The sequence below is a fragment of the Centropristis striata genome, chromosome 17, assembly GCF_030273125.1.
Source record: "Centropristis striata isolate RG_2023a ecotype Rhode Island chromosome 17, C.striata_1.0, whole genome shotgun sequence".
Taxonomy (NCBI): domain Eukaryota; kingdom Metazoa; phylum Chordata; class Actinopteri; order Perciformes; family Serranidae; genus Centropristis; species Centropristis striata.
In genome coordinates, this window is record NC_081533.1 from 15,933,377 (window position 1) to 15,954,093 (window position 20,717).

The 20,717-nt window shown below is 36.6% G+C and overlaps 1 protein-coding gene across 1 annotated transcript in view; it reads right to left on the reverse strand.

Annotated features, from left to right (window-relative positions):
- Positions 1 to 3,847: 3,847 nt before the first annotated feature.
- Positions 3,848 to 20,717, reverse strand: part of si:dkey-172j4.3 (diacylglycerol kinase eta) — a 128,001-nt gene continuing 111,131 nt past the window's right edge. The window contains exons 26-31 of the mRNA XM_059354919.1: positions 19,315 to 19,478; positions 10,307 to 10,412; positions 8,093 to 8,182; positions 7,133 to 7,246; positions 6,803 to 6,917; positions 3,848 to 5,866 (exon numbers count right to left, since the gene is read on the reverse strand). Coding sequence (XP_059210902.1) covers positions 5,814 to 5,866; positions 6,803 to 6,917; positions 7,133 to 7,246; positions 8,093 to 8,182; positions 10,307 to 10,412; positions 19,315 to 19,478 — 642 coding nt within the window. The 3' untranslated portion in view covers positions 3,848 to 5,813. The remainder of the gene's footprint in view (positions 5,867 to 6,802; positions 6,918 to 7,132; positions 7,247 to 8,092; positions 8,183 to 10,306; positions 10,413 to 19,314; positions 19,479 to 20,717) is intronic.

Sequence of the window (20,717 nt, forward strand, 5' to 3'; positions counted from 1 at the left end):
CTAAGTGAATAAATCTTTTAAATGTCTTATTCTGTTGTGAAATTACTCCACTCCAAGTAAAAGTCTTGCATTCAAAACTTACATAATCACTCAAATTGTTATATATACATAAATATAAATATATTCAAATGAATGTATGAGGGGTGGATGTTATAAAAAGTAATGGAAAACAGTGATCCATAAATATACTGAGTTTTTGTATAAATGATTATTTTATGGGCATTGAAAAAAAATTAGATTCTATAATGAAATAAAACTTTAAATATAAAACTATTACTCATCAATTAAATGTATTATTAAATGTATTTTAAAATGAACTATAAATATATGGGCATTAAATGAAATGTAACCTTTAATATAAAACTATTACTCATCAATTAAATGTATTATTAAATGTATTTTAAAATGAACTATAAATATATGGGCATTAAATGAAATGTAACCTTTAATATAAAACTATTACTTATTGATTAAATGTATTATTGAATGTATTTTAAAAATAAATTATACACACATGGTAATTAAATACAATTAAACCTTTAATATAAAACTATTACTTATCAGCCAAATGTGTCTTAAAATAAACTATTCACTTATGGGCATTAAATGCAATGTAACTTTTAATATTAAACAATTACTCATCCATAAAATGTATTCAAGTTCAAAATCATAGCATCATTTAAATAGATATATTTCAATAAGAACTTGTTTTTTCTGTGCACATTTCAGTTAGTTATTGCCAGAAAACATTTGAGCTGCACATAAATAAAGATGACATAATCTTTTCCTTTTATACGTACTCTAGCTGTATTTTATCTGCATATTATCCTAAAGTCTTTAATGACGCAACATAAAAATCTAACTGGCGTTAACCCCTACAAAAACCAAAGTGGGAACAAAAAAATCAGCACTTCCAGAAAAACATTGACTAAAGGATAATTATATGTTTACAACCTACAAATATTTGCCCTGTGTCCTATTTACCTTGCCTCAGGGGTAATTTTGTTGTGACCGTACCTTTAAGAGTTAACTAGATTTTCTCAGTGTGCAATAATCATTATCTACAACATCAATTTGTTAAAGACAAAGAAGAGAAAGAACGAGTCGAAGCGGAACAATCCTCCTGCAGCAGTCTCTCTCAGCTGCAGAGCCAGAGGGGATGTTAACCCCTTAGCGTCCAGTCTGCAAATTGCTAACAGGCTAACAGTTAGCTCTGTAGCAGTACAGTGTGTATCTGCTAAAAACTCTGTGGCACTAAAAACTGTTCCTATTGTTTGTTTAAAAGTAGTGCAATAAAAAGGACACCAGCTTCACACTTCAATAATTCATTTAATCTCCAAAGGGTTGCGCTGACTTTGTCTTTGTTACACACTGCACACAATAACACAATAAAACACCTCGCAACGTACAAGGTCGTGCAACATCTAGTCTGGCTTCCAGCATTGCGCACACAGTCTCATTATATCAATATATAAGCTGTTCGGATCGGGGAGTGCGTTCACAAATGTTGTCTATGGAATACTGTTGCACAAACATGGTGGGGTGTTTGTATTATGTGGGTTCCATGTAACTCCTTGGAAGAGTTTCAGTCAAAAATGACATTTTTGCTGTATGAAACAAATGACACTCGTAAAAATGTAAAACAAAATAATTATGCTTTTAAAGCAAACCATGAAACATTGGTTGTTGTTTTTTTTATCCCAAAAATGGCTCCCACATCTTCTTTTTCGGCACAACAAATGCTAAATAAAGCATAAAGTAGACTTTCTCAGTAGATGTTACAATTTCAAAATCAAACACAAAATGTTCACCCAAATGTTGGCTGAATATGACATCTCTTTTTTTGTGTGTAAACGAATCATCAGTAGTCTGACACAACACTGGAAAATTCAAATAGCTTTGGCTTAAAGTTAGAATAACCTTAATATTGGTTGCATTTTTTGAATACTACTTCAATACCAATTGGTGTAACATTGGAAAGACGATTCAATGACAATGCTGTGAAATGACACATAATCACATAAGAACAATGGGGTTAAAATGGGAGATCTCAAGCTGCTGTGAGTGTAATTGTACAACCACTGATGTAATAAACATTTTTTTTAATACATCTCTATATAGTCATCATTCTTTTATGTTTGGTTAGATATATTACATTTTATCAACACACTTTTGTCCGTATACATTTATCATAAATAAAAGTTTTTTTGTCATCAAATCAATTTAAAAAAAACACTCAAAATCTTAAACACACGCACGCACACATGCACACAAATGTCTTTTTCCCCCCGTTAAGTTTGCTTCTTTGTAAAGTGCAAGGCAAGATACAGTAAACTTTGAAATGTACGACATACAACAACTTTCGCATCTGAAGCTCACGCACTCTCACACGCACACCTTGTATGTCTCATAACCCACTGAACTCAGTACAAACTTGGCACAACATCACTAAAGCCTCTAAGGTGTAGAGCGTATAGCTGGCACACAATGGATACAGTAGCACAATCCTACCAGAGCTGAACATCTACAACGCCTCACAGTAACCCTATCAAGAGTTAGTTTGGGTTAGTTCGATAAAAACGTGTTAAAAACTAAAAAACTCAAGAACTAACCCTTTTTACGTGAATGGGAAAAAAAACGCAGAAATAATCCTTTACAGCCTTTTTACAGGATGTAAAATCCAACTTAAAGCACGAAAAACTTCTTGATCACACGTGAGTCAAAGTGTCTTTTTTGTGTCCCTTTTTTTGTAGTTTAATAGTAGTGGAGTTCCATCACAGTAAATCAACTTCAGAAAAACTTTTCTTTAGTTTACATGATTCGGTTAACTCCACCAATGGGACATTTAATGAGTAGTTGACTCACGTTTAATCTTGACAAGTATTTCTTTATTACATCCTGGCAACTAAAACTTACTAGCAATACTCTGACATTTTAAGAAATATGCATTATTTTGTCTCATAAAGCGTTAGTGAAAAACGAATTAATCTCTGTTCAGTCAGTAGGGAGTTAGCTTGTTCTTTAGCCTAGCATATGACAAACACTAAAAGCCGGGGGAACAGCTAGCTTAATGCTATCAAAGGTCCATTTGTCGCATTGCCTATATATCACACTTTTAGTAAAACAAATTATTTTTAACAAGCATTTGACTGATCCTTAGTCTTAGCTAGCTAGTTAGCAAGCATTTTGCTAACATTAGCTACCTATAGAGTGTCATTGTAATACCAACCACAAAAAATGTGGTTTTCTTTTCAACATAGATGAGGCTGGCACATAGCATAGTATGCATCACTGGGTGCATTATAGAGAGCAAACGAATTGATGTATTTTTTTGTAGGCCAACCTGGAAGTTAGCATTTTAATGGGGTCTATTAAGAATTTGTCTATGGGATTTTTGCATTGGATCATTTTGGCTCATTGCAGAAAATAAACTCTGTGGCAAACACGTTTCTGATGCTTACACGTTCTGTTCAGCAGGATAAACTTCACCGATGAACACCACTTTTATGATGTTTGAACCATTAATGCAGCCGACAGAAGTAAAAAGCTAACGTTATGCTATCGCGGTCTACTCCACAGTCGCATGACTTCTACGTCACTACTGTTAGCTTCAGACGCTCTCCGACAAGCTAATCAGCGTTTTTGACTAGCTTACAATTCTGTAGCCTAATAAATTCTTCATTAACATAATATACAATCTACAATAGTTTTCAAAAGCTCCCGTTCGTGTCCGGCATGATGATGTTTAATGTCGTACGTTAATAGCGTACGCTTTACTAGCTAAAAGTTACAAGCAAAGATGTTAGATTTCAATACCTTTCAATACTTAACTTATTTATAAACTAGATTTTGGGAAATGTTGAAATTAGTATTTTCCTTTTGATGACCTTCTTGCAAGGTTTTTTTTTTTTTTGTCTAAGCTTAGTTCATTTGGGAGCTTACCCTTTTTATCTTTTTACTGGTTGCACAGAGATGAAAAAGTCTTCTTGTCTATCTTTTGGTAGTAGCGCAAAAAAAAAGCAAATTTCTCAAAATGTCTGACCATTTCTTTAAAGAATATTACCGTAAATAACCAGGGTAGAAGTTGCCTCTAGAACTCGTAAACACCAATAGTTTAGCTGTTTCTACACAGAAGCACATGAATCCAGAATCTTATGCTGTTTTTCATTTTCTACCCTGTGGGTGTAAATCAATACACTCTCTTTAAGTCTGGACATCACAGTAAAGTATTGGCATTATTACGGCTTTTTTTTGTTTTGTTAAATAAGTGTTCTCTCGCAACAAATCCTACACCATCTGGTGCAGGTTAAAAACAAAAAATAAATTCACAAATGCTTCTGGTCAGAATAAAAAAAAAAGCTAAAACTCACTATTTTGAGGCAACTTCAGCCCAACACTGTGAGGCGAAGGAAGGCTAAGTATGCATGCAGGGACACACAGAACAGCATTAATTGGCTTTGATTATATGCACAGTGGCTAAGGAGTTTGTCAAAGGGGGAAGCAGCAAAGCCAGGACAGCTTCACAGATTACAATTGGGAAAATAAGATATACAAAAAAATAGATAATATTTGTAATAATAATAATAATAATATTAATAATAACAATAATAATAATAGCTTTTAACCACAGACAAGGCAAAAATCAAATATCCACTGACTCATATTCTTATATTACGTATACAATCAGCAGTATGGCAAAGTAGGAGTAATATACTAAGTAGCTGTAATGTTTTGTTAATGTGTCCTTGATGCTTCCTCCTTCTGTAAACACCTTCACCATACACTGCCAAAAATATCAGACTAAGTGAGTCATTTCATCTGGTACCGTACCTCTAAATGGTTCTTAAAACTCCCACGAGTCACACTATACACCTTGGCAATAACGGAGTGACGTACCACACTTCGGATCTTTTCACAAGGCTGAATTCCAGATGAAATGACTCATCATAAAGCATCGCCTCGGATCACACGAGTCAGACAACAGCCTATTAAGAACCACTTTAGAACCACAACAGTAGAACCTTTGTGAAACCTTATATGATTTATCATTTAACATTATTCACAGGTTAATAACAAGTCCACACAAAGTACATTCCTCAGTATATTTTTTGCAACATTTAAGATATTTCCCCAGTTCAGTAGACGATAAGGTTGAGATGTTTCAGTTTGTTCAGTTTGTTGTTGCAGTTTGAGTTCTCATGGCAGTAGCAACAAGAAATAAATACTCCTCGCAAGTCTCGAGAAAAATCAAAGGCTGTTCGTAAAGTTAAGAAATAAAGCGATTAAAGTTAAAGAGAAAAGAATCAATAGAGTGTAACAACTTATGATAGATATAAAATAAGATGGCTGCACTCGACATGCAAGGAGAGCACCAAGTTAACACATTTCTTTGTCCGAAAAAAAATAAAATCAAAACTAAAAAGTCTGTGAGAACACTTTTGTTCCACTTCCCTTCCCTTGTCCTTTTGTTTGATTCGCTGCTGGCCACGGCGACTTCCAAACTCAAGCAGGTAAACAGAACCAGAAGCCAATGGTGAAGCGATGCAATGCAATGCAAAGCCAGGCCCCTTCAAAATAAGAGAAAAAAAAGAAGAAGAAATAGAAGAAACAAAAACTCCTTCCTGCAAAATGGAGGGTAAAGAAGCAGGGAGGAAATAGCATAAAAGGTGGGAAGATGGTTTTCCTTTCCTTCCTCACGCCTCTGTCAGGCCACTGGGTATCGCGGTTAGAGGGGAGGAGGACAGGAGGGGTGCTCCTCACCCCGGGGTTGTCACGGCAATGGGAGGGGCAGTATTAAGCACCTCATACACACTTCAGTTGCCCGAGGAATCCGCCTCACACGCCCCACCTTTGATATCCCAATTTCCTGCAGGAGAGGGACAGAAATGAAATGAAATGTAAACATTGTGCACCTCTATGGAGCCTCCGAAGTGACGTAAAAAAAAAAAAAAATCTAAATCTTGACTTTGAAAGTCGACATCTCGACTTTAAAACTTGAGATCTCTCTACGTACGTACGAGATAAACTTTGAGGATTCATTAGGCTGTTTTGAGGGAAGTGCCTGACGCACGATACAAAGGGAATGGAAGTTCAGCAAAATGCAGCATAAACAAAATGTTTTACCTTATTAGTTAACTGCAAAAGTCTGAAAAAAATGATGGGACTGTGCATAGGTGCCGACTTGGGGGCCGCTGTATATATAAAATCTATGTTCCATTATGTTAATTTACAGATTTTAACTTTCATGTTATGGTAATTATTTGCGTCATTTGCACTTAATGTAGACAAACAAGAAAAAACCCTGTATAGTAAATTTTAGTTATAGATATCAAATTTTAATGATATATTTGGAGTTTTTAACCAGTTTGTTTACAGAACTCCACTGTTTTTTCAATAAAAACAATATATATATTTCTATTAAATAAACTTCAAGGAGTACTTTATTATTATTATAATTATTAGGCCCTTTGTTGGATCAATGATTGGCAGCAAAATTGATTTTTATGCATCATTATTTTTTCTGGAAAATAGCTTTTACTCACTTTGCCGTGAGCTTTTAAATATGAAAAGAGTGAAAACGGAGAAAGATTTCAAAGGAGTTTTCTTCCTTCTTTCTCTGAAATGGCAGCATTTTAGCCAGAGGAGAGACTTTAACCCACTTTTATCAGCTCTGTTACAAAATGCATCAACACATCTTCAAGAAAAACCCTGTAAAATGATACAGTAAATAATATTTTCTTGTTCTTTCCAGACACATTGAGGGCCTGAAGCTTTGAATCAGAGCTCTGTCCTGGTTCCTTACCTGAGAGAGAGCTGTTGGACTTCTGCTTGTGGAGCTTCTCTCTCTCCTTCTTCACCTTAGGAATGATCTTCAGCTTCATACTGCTGCTGCTCTTACTGCTGCCTCTCACCGAGTCCTAACAGAAAAGACACGTAGTCACGCATTGGTTGCATGGAAACAAACGCTACAAAGGATATTCTCCTGATGGTCCAACAGGGCAGATGGGCCGAGTTAGAAGTGAGCAACAGCAGCGTCACTGTGGCCGGTTTGTTGGACAGAATGTGACAATGCTATAGTTTCTCTTTCTCCGTCTCACACTCGTCCAAAACACAGATTGCAGCCCTTGCTCACCTCCTCGGAGCACTGCATGAGCGGACAGATCCAGTGGATGTCGTCCAGCTTGTGGAGCTCGGCGCTGAGGCTGTTCAGGGTCGACTGGAGCTCCTCTTCCTCCGGAGACTCCGACTGCAGACAGGAGAAAATATACCAGCTTATTTCTGAACTGCCATTTCTCACCAGAAGGTGATATGTGATCATGGGGACCTTTCTGCCTTGTAGTGGCTTTATCTTTTTGTTGTGATTATAGTAGAAATAATATTTTTAGCTTTAAGGATCTTTTGTGAAAAGACTGTACTTGAGGAAAGTACAATAGCTTCCTCCATCTGTAAATCTAAAAAAAAAAAAGCAAAATGCCAACATCTGCTCCGTTCCTTCACCATCTGAAGACGACGTACATATTGACAAGCTTATGCAAATTCACATATTGCAAACAGTAAACATCTGCTTGCCTACAATCCTGTCGACAAACTCATGGTAATTTGCATATTATGCTAATAAACGCTGCTTTATTTATCCGTCTAAACATCCGTTTCATTTGATCTTATCCCTCTCGGCGCAAGAAAGTTTAGGGAAGCAAATAACTACGTGAAGTTCATCATTCAACGTCTCAGAAGTACATAAGATAAAATCAGAGAAAGTGCTGAGTCTGAAAAAGGTTATACTCATTTTGAAAGCAGAGCAGATACATAAAGAGAAACGAGATGAAACTGAAAGTATTTTTTGTCATGTCATGGTTTGCTTTAGTGACATCATTGTGTTTGCTCTGCTGCACAAAAGATTATTGTGAGTGACGGTAAATAAAGCTACAGCAAACAACAACTAAGCAAAAGACAATAAATACGCAGCAGAACCTGAAATGTGAGACGTGAATGGCTCCAGCAGAGACAAACAGACAGTGAGAGGGGAAGAGAATAGGCGAGGGAGACAAAGACAACAAAGAGAAGAGACGTGGATGAAATAGAAGAGCTGTACCAGTAGTTTTCCATCCAGCAGCATCCTGGTCTCCGCCTGCAGAACTTTACTGCTGTTGACGATTTCCACCGCCGTGCTGCGACTTAGACACTGAAAACACAAATTATATACTCCATCAGTCAGCATTAAAGCAAAAGATATCCAATAAGAAATGTGCAATATTTGGCTTGCAGCTTTGGATACAGGTGATTTATATTTACGAGTAAGCAAATCACTGAAATACTGTATGTTTCTATGCACTTTGATGCATTATTTAACTACAACAGGTAAAACCTTCAGATGGAGCAGTTTCCCAAAAAATAAAAAAATGCAACCTGCGATTCAGGACTTTATTTTATATAGAGTCTTAATACATATTACTTAAAATAAATATACATGTATATATTCTTATTCTTTATATTAACATATGTATTATTTCAATAGTAGATTTACTTAATTATCATTTGTAGCAGTTTCTTCTTTCTTCAAACAAAATATCACAATGTAATATATTCTTTTTAAAAAAAAATCTGTTTATTTGTCCTATTTTTTCCCCTACTGCTTTTGGATTTTGCAAAATGTACAGTTAAAATAAAAAATACATAAATCAATTAAATAATATAGAAAAATAAATATAAAGAAGAATAAATAAAGTTATAATCATTTCTTTAAAAATGTGGAAATGTGAAGATAAAAACGTAAAAGAATAAATTAATTAATTAATTAAAAAGGGGAATATAAAGACAAAAAAAAGAATAAATTAATGTGGCACTGTAAAGACCAATCACAAAATATAGATTCATAATTCTAAGCATTTTTGAATATTTTGTTAATCTATTTCTGTATTAATTTATAAATAAAAATTGTATACATTTAAAAACAAAACACTACTTTTCTGTATAAAACACATTATAATTTTTTAATGAAATATTAAAAATAATATTTTATTGTTTAAAATAATATAAATATATATGTATGTATTCTTATAATAACATATATTACATTTTTGTATTATTTCAATAGTAGATTTACTTAATTATCGTTTGTAGCATTTTTTTCCTTAAAAAAAAAAGTCACAATGTAATATATTCATTTTTTTAATCAGTTTATTTTCTCTTATTTTTCCCCTTCTGCTTTTGGATTTTTCAGAATGTACAGTTAAAATAAAAAAGACATAAATAAATTAAATAATAATAAAAAAAAGTTTGAAAGAACATTACAGTCTTCAATAGCTGATTAATATTAGTACGTTTTAGAGAAATTAATAATTAAAAAAACAAGTAATTAAAATTCAGCTCATTATTTTAGCTATGTGCATATTTTGACAAATACAAACTAATGCTTATTTAATTCCAGCAGTATTTATTTTTCCACAATCTGCTTTTATTTCACAGTTACTTTATAATGTCGCTTCTCATCATTAAGTCTGTAGAGTCTTGAAGAAGTCATGATTTGGAGCTTTTGGAGACTCCAGAGGGTTAAGACAAACCAGTTGGTTGTTTGATTATTCCGACCAAAGCAGCAGCTAACTGTTTGCTTTGTTATAATTAACTCATTATGCGGTTTTTATTTAATCTTGATCTCTCATAAGGGAAAGGGGGGAAGCCTGCTGTGCCCTTGAAGTGACGTCACTGATGCATTTCAGGTTAACAGGCTGTAGAATTAACTCTATGGAGTCTTATAGGGCTATTTTGTCCATTTTTGAATCCTTTTCATGTCTTTTCATGTCATTTTGTGTCTTTTTTGGTCATTTTGTGTCTTTTGTTGTGTCTTTTTTAGTTATTTTGTCCCTCTTTTTGGTCATTTTGTGTCTTTTTTTGGTCATTTTGTGTCTTTTTTCGGTCATTTTGTGTCTTTTTTCCTCCGTAATTTTGTGTCTTTTTTGTCATTTTTGTGACTTTTTTTAACTTTTTTTTAGTCATTTTGTGTCTTTTTTAGTCATTTTGTGTCTTTTTCAGTCCTTTAGTCCAACATAAAATGTGATTTTGAATCTTTTTTTTTTTTCTTCTTTTATAATTAACTCATAATGTGGTTTTTATTAAATCTTGATCTCTCATAAAGGAAAGGGGGGAAGCCTGCTGTGCCCTTGAAGTGACGTCACTGATGCATTTCAGGTTAACAGGCTGCAGAATTAACAGCACGAGACCCGGGCTTAATGCTGAAAATCTGAATGCGTTAGTCAGTCAAATCAACCATCTGTCCGTCCGTCTGCCTCCCTCCTGCTCCGTGTCTTACCTCGGGGCTGGACAGTTTGGCCTCTGTGAGCACCAGGGCGGTGGCGTTGACGGCGTGGGCCAACTCCTGCTCCACCAGCTTGTGGGTCTTGGCCGCTTCACGGATCCTACGGGTGGGACGAGGGAGGAAATCATAGACTTGAAAGAGCTGTAATTATTATTTCAACAAGCTGCAATTATGGTGATTACTCCAACAAGTTGTCTCGGCCTGTTGATGGGACAAAATCCTGGTTTCTTTCACTGTCTCTCATATATTTTCCCTGCTAAAGTTTCTTTTGGGAAGGGAGGATCGTCTAAATACAGAAAGCGTCGAAGGCTGTGCAGACTGTGAAGCCCCTTGAGGATAATTTGTGGTTGCTGATGTTGGGCGGACCAAATCTCAAATAGTTTGTCTGGAACAAACTCTGCTATGTGCAATAATCACAAACATTTAACATGATTACTCATTGACTTTGGACACATCACACATATTTATTTAGCCATTGAAAAAATGTCATCTTAACAGCATATTTTTTTAAACTTTAAATAAAATACACCCTGCGGCTGTGGCTGAGTTGGTAGAGTTGGTTGGCCCCCCAACCGAAGGGTTGGTGGTTTGATCCCTGACCATGGCAGCCTACATGTCGAAGTATCCTTGAGCAAGATACTGAACCCCAAATTGCTCCCGATGCTGCGTTCATCGGTGTATGAATGAATTCCCAATGGTGGCAGGTGGCACCGTTTAGGGTAGCCTCTGCCACCAGTATGAATGTCTGTGTGAACGGGTGAATGAGCGCAGTCTGTAGTGTAAAGCACTTTGAGTGGTCGCAAAGCAACTAGAAAATCACTATATAAGTGCAGGTCCATTTACCATTTACCCAAATGCCCATAAAATCGGAAAAATTTTGTTTTCAGAAACAATCCTCTGTTAATTGTGGTTTCATTTTCATTGTGATATGTTTGGAAGAGGTTGATTAATAAAGGTTTTAGAAGATATGCACTTTATCTGTCAAGAATAAATCACATTGTCACAGTTATTTCAGGGAAAGAGGTACAAAATATTTGATTCCAACTTTATAGGCCAACATGTAGAATTTAACAAAAATGTTTTTAAAAAACAGTTTTGTTTTTTTTTTGTTGAAAAATACGTAAAAAAAAAAAAAGACGTAAACCCCCCCCCCCCCACCAAAAACAAATAGTATGGATTTATGGACACAACAAAAGGAGAGCATCCCGGAAAAAAACATGTAAAAAAATATTATAATTTTCAGGGCTGCAATGATTAGTTGAATAACTGATTAGCTGACCAACAGAAAAAACAACTATTTAGATAACAAATAAATCATATTAAAAAATGTATTAAAAAGTAAGTATTCATGCAAAAATGGCAGAAAATATTGTTTTAACCTATCAAACATGAAAATTTCCTGCTTTATATTATATTAAACTCAATACATTTGGGTGTTTGGATTTTAAACTTGGCCAAGACTTTGACCACTGAATCCCAAAACCTCATTTAATAAAACATTTAATTAATAATATCTCTTTCTCACTTCATTTGATGAAAGCCAGTTCATCAGTCTCCTCCAAACATCTCCACTTTGAATCTCAAATTGTTGTTTTCTTATTCTAAACTTTGTACTGATAGATTTCAGTACAAAGCAGTAGGTGGAAAGTGCACAGCATCTCTCCACTGTTTCCCAGCTTCTCAGATTAGTCTACAAATGTAATTAAAATTTTTATCATCCTGAAAAGGGAATTTATTTCTGCTAACATGATGGAGAAGTTGATGATAAAGCAGACGTACTGAGAGGTGCTGAGAAGACCTCAGAGGGACGCCGGTGGTTTATAAGAGCAAAAGAAAGGAAACGGCTCAGCAGAGCAGCAGAGGAAAACGTAGCAAATAAGCGAGCTAATTGCAGTGGGATGAACCAATCCCAAAATGTAGAGCAGAATTCCCCCTTGACCTCTTTACTGAATCTTCTTAACACAGAAATTAAGAGATCATCAAACAGGAACGGTGCTGATAAGCTTGCTTTTATGTACTGTATGTGTATTCTGTAAAACGTTTGTTTATTTGAAATTTGCACAAGAAACATCCGCCTCTGTGTGTTCCGTACTTGTATGTATAACAGGGTTTGTACACTTTTTCAGTGGTCAAATTCAAGCACTTTTCAAGGTCCATTTTCAAGCTTTTCCAGTACCTTTCAACGGTTATAAATGACATGTTTTAGATGAGTTCTTCGATACTAAAAGGGGTAATTTCACTTCACCAAACCACCAGCAATGGTATTACACTTTTAACAACTAAAAGTAGTTTGCTAATCTCATAAAACATACTGGTATGGGAATCTAGGGGCTAGAACAAAAGTAAGCTCACAAAAATCATCAAGCGGCAGCTGGTGGAACTAAACACGATCCAAACTAGGAGGAAAGAAACACAAATACTTCAGGAGCCCTCACATCCACTAGGAATTAGAAAAACTCCCTTCAGGAAGAAGATACAGGGTAGAGCAACAAGAAACATCTCAGAAACAAGAAGACGCAGGTGGAGCGCTCTTCATTTCAGATAGGCTATTCAGTTTATACATTTTTTTCCATTGAAAATGTGGTTATCTATAGTCAGATTGCAAGAGAAATACAGTAAGAATTTCAAGCATTTACAAGCACTTCATCCAAAATCCAAGCACTTTTCAAAATCTTGAAATTCCACATTAAAATTCAAGCATTTTCTTTTTTTTTTTTTTTAACTTTCTTTTTATTGAACACTTTAACAAACATTTTGCATACATCTGGTTTACATAAATCAAACCCCTCCAATAATACATCTTCAGATTACACTTGCCGTCCTTCATCTTGGATCAGATATAAATTAACTCTACATTTTTATTCACTCCAATAAAATTGTGCAACTGAAATAGTAGTCATCCAATGTCATCCAAAAATGATGACTAATCAAACAGCATTTTGTTCCAGTGTAGCAAAATTTTAGAAATAAAATTAACAGAAAAAAAACAACAATAAAAAACATAACTTTTCAACTTCTGTAGCTATGAACCAGGGTACTTTTCCTTCTAATGATGGTCATCTCAGATAAAGTCAGATCTAATTGATTTTATGTACTCTACCCAATTTTTCCATATTCTTTTAAATCTGTCCTCCTCCAGTCTCACGGAGAAAGTTAATTTTTCCATCACATAAATATTATGTATAACCTCAACCCAGTCCTCAATCTTAGGTTCCTCCTTTTTCATCCACTTTCTGGTAATTGCTTTTTTGCTTGCAATCAACATTATTTTATACATGTGTTTGTCTCCTGATCTAGTAAAGTCAATGTCTGATTTCCCCAAATATAAAACCTCAAAAGTAGGTGGAAGGTCTACCCTCAGTATTTTGTCCATACATTTCTTAAGCTCCTGCCAGTAGCTGCGAATGGAGGGACAGCTCCAGAACACATGAAAATGATCAGCTTTAACAGCTCCACATAGTCTCCAACACTTTGTCTCATGATATTTTGTCTGTGCTGGTGTTCTAAAGAATCTTGCGATGTTCTTCCACCCGTGTTCTCTCCACGATAAGGAGCATGTTGTTCTCCACTGCTGTTCATTTATCTCTTCCCAATCATCCACAGATATAACAATATTTGCCTCCCTCTCCCATCTCTGTTTTATATACACAGTATCATTTTCTTTAAGGTCTTCTATCCCTTTGTATAATTTTGAAATTAATTTTTCCCTCGGTCTTGATTCATATGCTGAAGTAAACATCTCAATGACTGCAAACCCCTTCCCCTCCATTGATCCCCTTAGTGTTTGCTCTAAATAATGCCTTAGTTGCAAATACCTGTATAGATCTTGATTTGTCAGATTAAATTGATCTTTTATCTCTTGAAAGCTTTTAATCTTCTTCTTTCTTAAAAGCTCCCAGAATATCGTAGGTCCCCTTTCCCACTTACAAAAACTCTTATCTGTTCTATTAGGCGCAAATTCAGAATCATACCCAATCCATCTTAACAGTCTACTTTGTGTTCTCAAATTATTTCTCATGATAAATTCAAACCAAATATTTAATGAAATCTCCAACCATGGGTTTATTCCTTCTTTAATGTGTTTTTTCAAGTTATTGTCCCCTATTATAGCCTGTATAGGAACCCCATCTGTCGTGCTGGCCTCAATTTCTTTCCATCTCGCTGAGTAAGAGGGATTGTATACATTTAGCAATATTTTTATTTGTGCAGCTTGGTAATAGCTCTTCAGGCATGGAAGTGCCACCCCGCCTTTGTTTTTAGGTAGCTGCAATGTTCTGTACCTAATCCTCGGTCTCTGCCCCTGCCAGATGTATCTAGAGATTATTTTATCCCATTCCCTAAATTCTTTATCTGTTACCTCCACTGGTAGACTTTGGAATAGGTACAGTAGCCTTGGCAGTACATTAATTTTTATCACCTCCACTCTTTGCATAATACTTAAATAAGGAATCAGATTCCATCTGCAAATATCAGATTTAATTCTATTGAGCAATGGATCATAGTTGATGGATTTTAATTGTCCTAAATCTTGGGGTAGGTTAACTCCCAAATACTTTATTGATTTTGATTCCCAATTGAACTTGTACTTGTCTCTAATCGCTTGACCTGGTCGATAGTTGAAAGTAATAACCTGAGTTTTTTGTACATTTATTTTGTAGCCTGATAGAGAACCGTAGTCTGTAAGGGTTGTCATAAGTTCAGGGAGGGACGTGTTTGGGCTGGATAAATATATTAATACGTCATCAGCAAATAAAGCTATTTTTTGTATCCCTCCCCCCATGTCTATACCTACTATATTTCCATTTTGCTTTATCCAATAGCTCAGGGGTTCCAGAAAAATGGCAAAAAGAAGAGGACTAGCTGAGCAACCCTGACGACAGCCTCTTTCTAATGCAATAAATTTTGAAAGACTCCCATTGACCCTGATTCTAGCTGTCGGTTTATTATACAGGGCCTTTATAACCTTAATAAATGTCTTGTGGAAGCGAAACCGCTCCAAAACACTATATAGGAAATCCCACCCCACAGAATCAAATGCTTTTTCCGCGTCTAATCCCACCACTACTGTCTCTATTTGATTTTTGATTATATGTTGCATTACATGTAAAGTGCGCCTAATATTGTCCTGCGTCTGTCTTTGTTTTATAAAACCCGTCTGATCTAAGTGGATTATTTCTGGCAAAATTATTTCTAAACGTCTTGCTAAAATGGCTGTAAACAATCTGTAATCTTGATTAAGGACACTGATAGGTCTGTAACTGGAGCATTCCTGCTCATCCTTTCCCTCCTTCGGAATTACAGAAATAATGGCCTCTCTCCAAGAATAAGGAATTTCTCCCTTCGTCAACACCCAGTTAAATGCCTTCCGCAGAAGTGGAATTAATGTTGCCCTGAGTGATCTATACCATTCTGTGGTGTACCCGTCTGCACCCGGGGACTTGCCAGCCTTAAGATTTGAGATTGCCTTATTTATTTCCTCGTCTGTTATTTCTGCAGTTAAAGCCTGATTCTGTTCTTCTGTAACTGTTGGTAAATTTAAGTTCCCTAAAAATTGATCCATCTCGGTTTTATTACTAGCTTTTGGTTGAGCATATAGACTTTTATAGTAATTTTCAAAGCACTTTTGAATTTCCTCTGTTTTTTCCACTGTTGATCTTGTATGTGGGTCCCTTATTCTACAGATGTTGTTTTTTGCCTGCTGTTTTTTCAGTTTGTATGCCAACAATTTTACTGATTTACCCCCCACTTCATAATATCTTTGTTTCATGTACAGTAATTTTTTTTGGACCTCCTGCATATAAATTTCATTAATCTCTGCTTTCTTTTTTTTAATTTCCTGATTTATGTGGTCTTCCAATCTTTCTTTATGCTCTCTTTCTAGCTTTTTTAGATCTGATTTTAGTGTGTCAAGTCTTAACTGTCTAGTCTTTTTTAAATATGCTGATTTAGCTATTATCTTGCCTCTCATCACGGCCTTACATGCATCCCACAGCACAGACGGGGACACCTCACCGTTGTCATTATCCTCTATATAGGTCTGAAGTTCCTTCACTATTTCTTCTTTCATGTGTCCTTTTAATATATTTGGATTTAACCTCCAGATTGTCGTCTTTTTCTCTTTCAATAGATGTACTGTTAAATAAAGAGGGCTGTGGTCAGATAGGTCCATTACACCTATGTCACATTTTTCTACCCTATGCCTATCTTTATTATACATCAAAAAATAATCGATCCTCGAATATATATTATGTGGTGACGAGTAAAAAGTAAAATCTTTACTTGTGGGATTCAAATCCCTCCAGACATCAACAATCCCCAGCTCAGACATCAGACCGTTTATTTTTTTTGTAATTGCACTTTTTTGTATTCCACCTCCTGAGGAGTCTAGCTCTGAGTTAAGTCTCTGATTCAGATCACCTCCAGCAATCAAAATACCCTCTGCCTCTGTCATCAATTCAAACATCTGTCTATAAAACTTCCAATCTGAGCCTGGTGGAGCATAGACGTTAAGAAAAGTTACCATCTCCCCTTCTAATTTCCCCTTAACCATGATATACCTACCCTCTTTGTCCCCAGTCACTGAAGTTTTTTTAAATGAATACTTCCCTGAAATTAAAATAGCCACCCCTCTCCGGTGTCCTGTATTGTAGGAGGCAGATAATATTTGGTTGTAACCATTCCTCTTAAGCTTTGTGTGTTCCTTCTCTGTTAGATGGGTCTCCTGTAATAATATTACCCCGACTCCTTCTTTTTTCATCTTACTTATTATCTTACTCCTTTTGATTGGGTTGAGTATGCCATTTACATTATACGATGCTACTTTAATGCAGTTTTTGGATGTTGTCATTAGTTTCATTTCTCCTGACTTGTGTCTTTCTTCCATTCTTCCCTTCACATTTCCCCTCTTTGCTACAGAAACAGTAATGAACACTAAGCAATATATAACAGAAGTGTAAACAAAATATTTTCAAACAAAATAATAAACGAGCTTCCTTATGTGAGGTCCTGTTATTGACCTTGTCTGAGCTCTGATGTTCAGTCTGCTCTGAGGGATGTCCCCTGTCCCCTGGGGGCAGGGGGCCCTCTCTGCTACAATCCGCATTGTCCATAAGTCCACAACAGCTTCAAGTGCTGCCCCGACATCCTTAGCTTGCGAGGATATAAACTTTTAACCAAAAATACTTATATAACGCTGCAGTTTTAACAAAAATTAAGTCTTATTTATTTTTTTCCACCTCAACTTTCATAACAGGTTTAGGATATTTCCTGGAGATAGTCAAATCTTCACCTTACAGTTCTATATCACCTCATATATCCCGGTCTCTCCTGAAGGCATGCAGTTTTTGTTTGTACCCATGCCGTGTCTCCGTTGTCTCGGGTCCTTTCTTCGCTCGGCTCGTCTTCCATGTTAGCCGTTTAATCCGCTCTGCCCAGTTCTCCGCCGGTTTCACGACCTCCACCTGCAGTCCTCGGGCCACCATGTCCTTAGTTGCCTCCTCCGCCGTGTTGTAGATGCACGTCTCTCCCTGGTAAAACACCCGGAGTCTCGCAGGAAAAGGCGTCTGGAAGCGAATATTCTTTTCTTTCAATACCCTTTTCGCCCCCGTGTATTCTTTACGCTTTCTCAAAATCTCCGGCGCATAGTCGTGGTCTAAAAACACCTTCCTTCCCTCATACATGAAGCCCTTTTTCTGCCAGGCTATCTTTATCAGTTCTTCTTTACTTCGGAAACTTTGTAACTTCATTACTATAGATCTCGGCGGGGAGTCCCTCGGAGGCTGCGAGACCAGAGAACGGTGGGCTCTTTCGATCTTGAGCTCAAATGATGGAGATAAATCCAGCTTCTCTCTCAGGAGGTTTTCAACAAAAGTGATCATAGACTGAGCATTTTCTTCCGCACCCTCCTTCACTCCGTGGATCCGGACGTTATCCCTCCTCGCGCGACCCTCTAGATCCGTCATTCTGGTCTCGACCTGCTTCTGCAGCTCCATGAGTTCCAACGTAGCTTCCTCTATGTTCTGAGTCCGCTCCTCTGTTTCCACGATCCGCTTTTCAGCGTCATCTATCCTGTCATTTGTCTTCCTAATATCCTCTTTAATTTCTTTCAGACTTTCAGAGTTCTCCCGGCGAAACTCACGTATCTCCTGCAGGATTATTTCCAGGTCTGCCATACTTTCAGAAGTGCGTTGTGTTTCTTCTTGGCTCGGCCGCGTTGCTAGCTTGATTTTCACTGTATCACCTGTTGACGCGGTTAGCTCTTCTGCCGGTTCGGCTAACTCGCTTGTTAGCTTAGCGATCTCGTTGTCCTGCTTGAGGTTTAAATCTGCGTTTTTACTCGATTTTCGACTTTTTCCTCTAATCTTACTCATCGCCCTAACTATCCACTCTCACATTTGCCCTTGCTTTCTCGGACTGATAGGTTATTTAGGGCCTTTTAATCTCAATGTCGGGGAGCTCCCTTTTCACGCTGCTGCCATGTTGGAGTCAGGCCGGAAGTCCCAAAATTCAAGCATTTTCAAGGATTCAAGCACCCGTACGAACCCTGGCATTAATTCCATTTTATTCAAATTTAAAAGAAGAAATCATGAAAGAAATTCATCTTGCGTTTTTATTTCTTTTTTGTTATGATTTATGTCATTATAACTGTGTTATTCTGCACAAAAGACATTTTTGAGTTGCTCCCACTTCTAGCCATGATTGTGCTGATTCCATAGTATTCCATACTTTAGTGAAATATACAAGGCCACAGTGAGTAAAATGTAAAAAGAGCAAAAAATGCCCTGAAAGAGCTTGTTGGGGTTCAGAGGGTTAAGATAAGAATAAAAATGTTCTTGCATGAGGCAGAATGTCTTTCTTGCACACCAGAAGCCTTATTGTCAGATTTGTTGGATCAAAAACAAAACCTCAGACTTCTTCAGTAGTCTGAGGTTTGTCAAAACGTCTCTGAACAAGACTTCAAACCTCAAACTGCCACCTGAGCTGAGCTGTGTAGTGCTTCTTACTTGTTGATGAGTGTGTCAGCCACGATGCCCAGCTGCTGAACCTGAGCGCACTCCTCCTCCGTCAGGTACTCCATGGACTGCTGGGAGTTAAGGCGGGGTCTGCTGGCGCGGTAGCTGTCAATCTTCCTCTTGTCCTCCCATGACTTCAAGGTGCTCTCGAACGCCTGGCAGCAGAACAAAAGAAGACTTTGGTTACTTTGGAGTTTCTTTGTGAGACGAGGAAGTTGTGCTGCAGCCAACCAAGTTTAAACACCATCACATTCGAAAGCCACCTCATCCAAGGTTGTTGTTGAGGCATTGTTTGTGTAGAAACATAAACTGGATACTCAAAAGTAACAATTTGAATAAGGACACTTAGAATTTGATCTTAATGACTTCATCGGCAACACAGGTGTGTTTTAACCCTCTGAAATCTTGGGCCAATTTGTCCATTAACAAATCTGTTAAAAAATCTTCACCATGCTATGTTGGTATCAGTTTTTTCAGCGTTACCTCACCTATATGTCCTGATAATTAATTTTTAACTTTGACTTACTTGATCAAAATGTTGAACCCAAAAGAAACAAAGGAAAACATAAAATCTGATCTTGAAAATTATGTTTCACACGCAGAAATGTACATGTTGCAAATATGAACACAGGTTGCAAATATACTGTATAACAGGTAAAATGAGGATAATATCATACCAATATAAGTACAATTGTGAGGTTCTTGTACTTTACTTGAGTATTTCCATTTCTAGTAACTTTATACTTCTACTCCACTACATTTAGCTGATAGCTTTGATTACTTTTCAGGTCAAGATTTAACATAAAACATGATCAATTTAAAGTGTGTAGATTTTTTTATTTTTTATTTCTCCCCATAACAGTATATAAAGTAGTTAAAATGAGCCCTATCGTACTGCTTACATAAATGCATGCATGCAATGAATCTAGTTGTAGTCTTGTAAATAGTGACCCTGCAAGATCCCCGGTCAGTGCAAAATCTGTGACAAAAAACTCACATTGTCTTTGCGTGATGTGTTCTGCTACATCCAGATATGAAATTAATCTAACAACTTGTCAATAAACAGTCAATCAACTTAAAACATTACCGTCACCATTTGACTGAATAAAAGACAAATTTAGGAGGATAAATCCAGCAGGCCGACGTTCTTCTCTCTCTACGCTCTGAGGAGGGAAACCATGGAAACAAACTGCCCAAATGTGCTTTGGCTCACAAGAGCTCTCGAAAGGTTTAAGCAGCGTGAAGAGAGAACAAACACAGGGGGGTATGAATATGATTTAAGAAATCCCGAAATAGAGTCAACAACATGTGCAGAGAGCTGATGCTGGAGAGCTGAGAGCGGATTTTACGGCTGCAATATTTATGAAAGGGGAAGTATTTCAAGCCAATGCTGC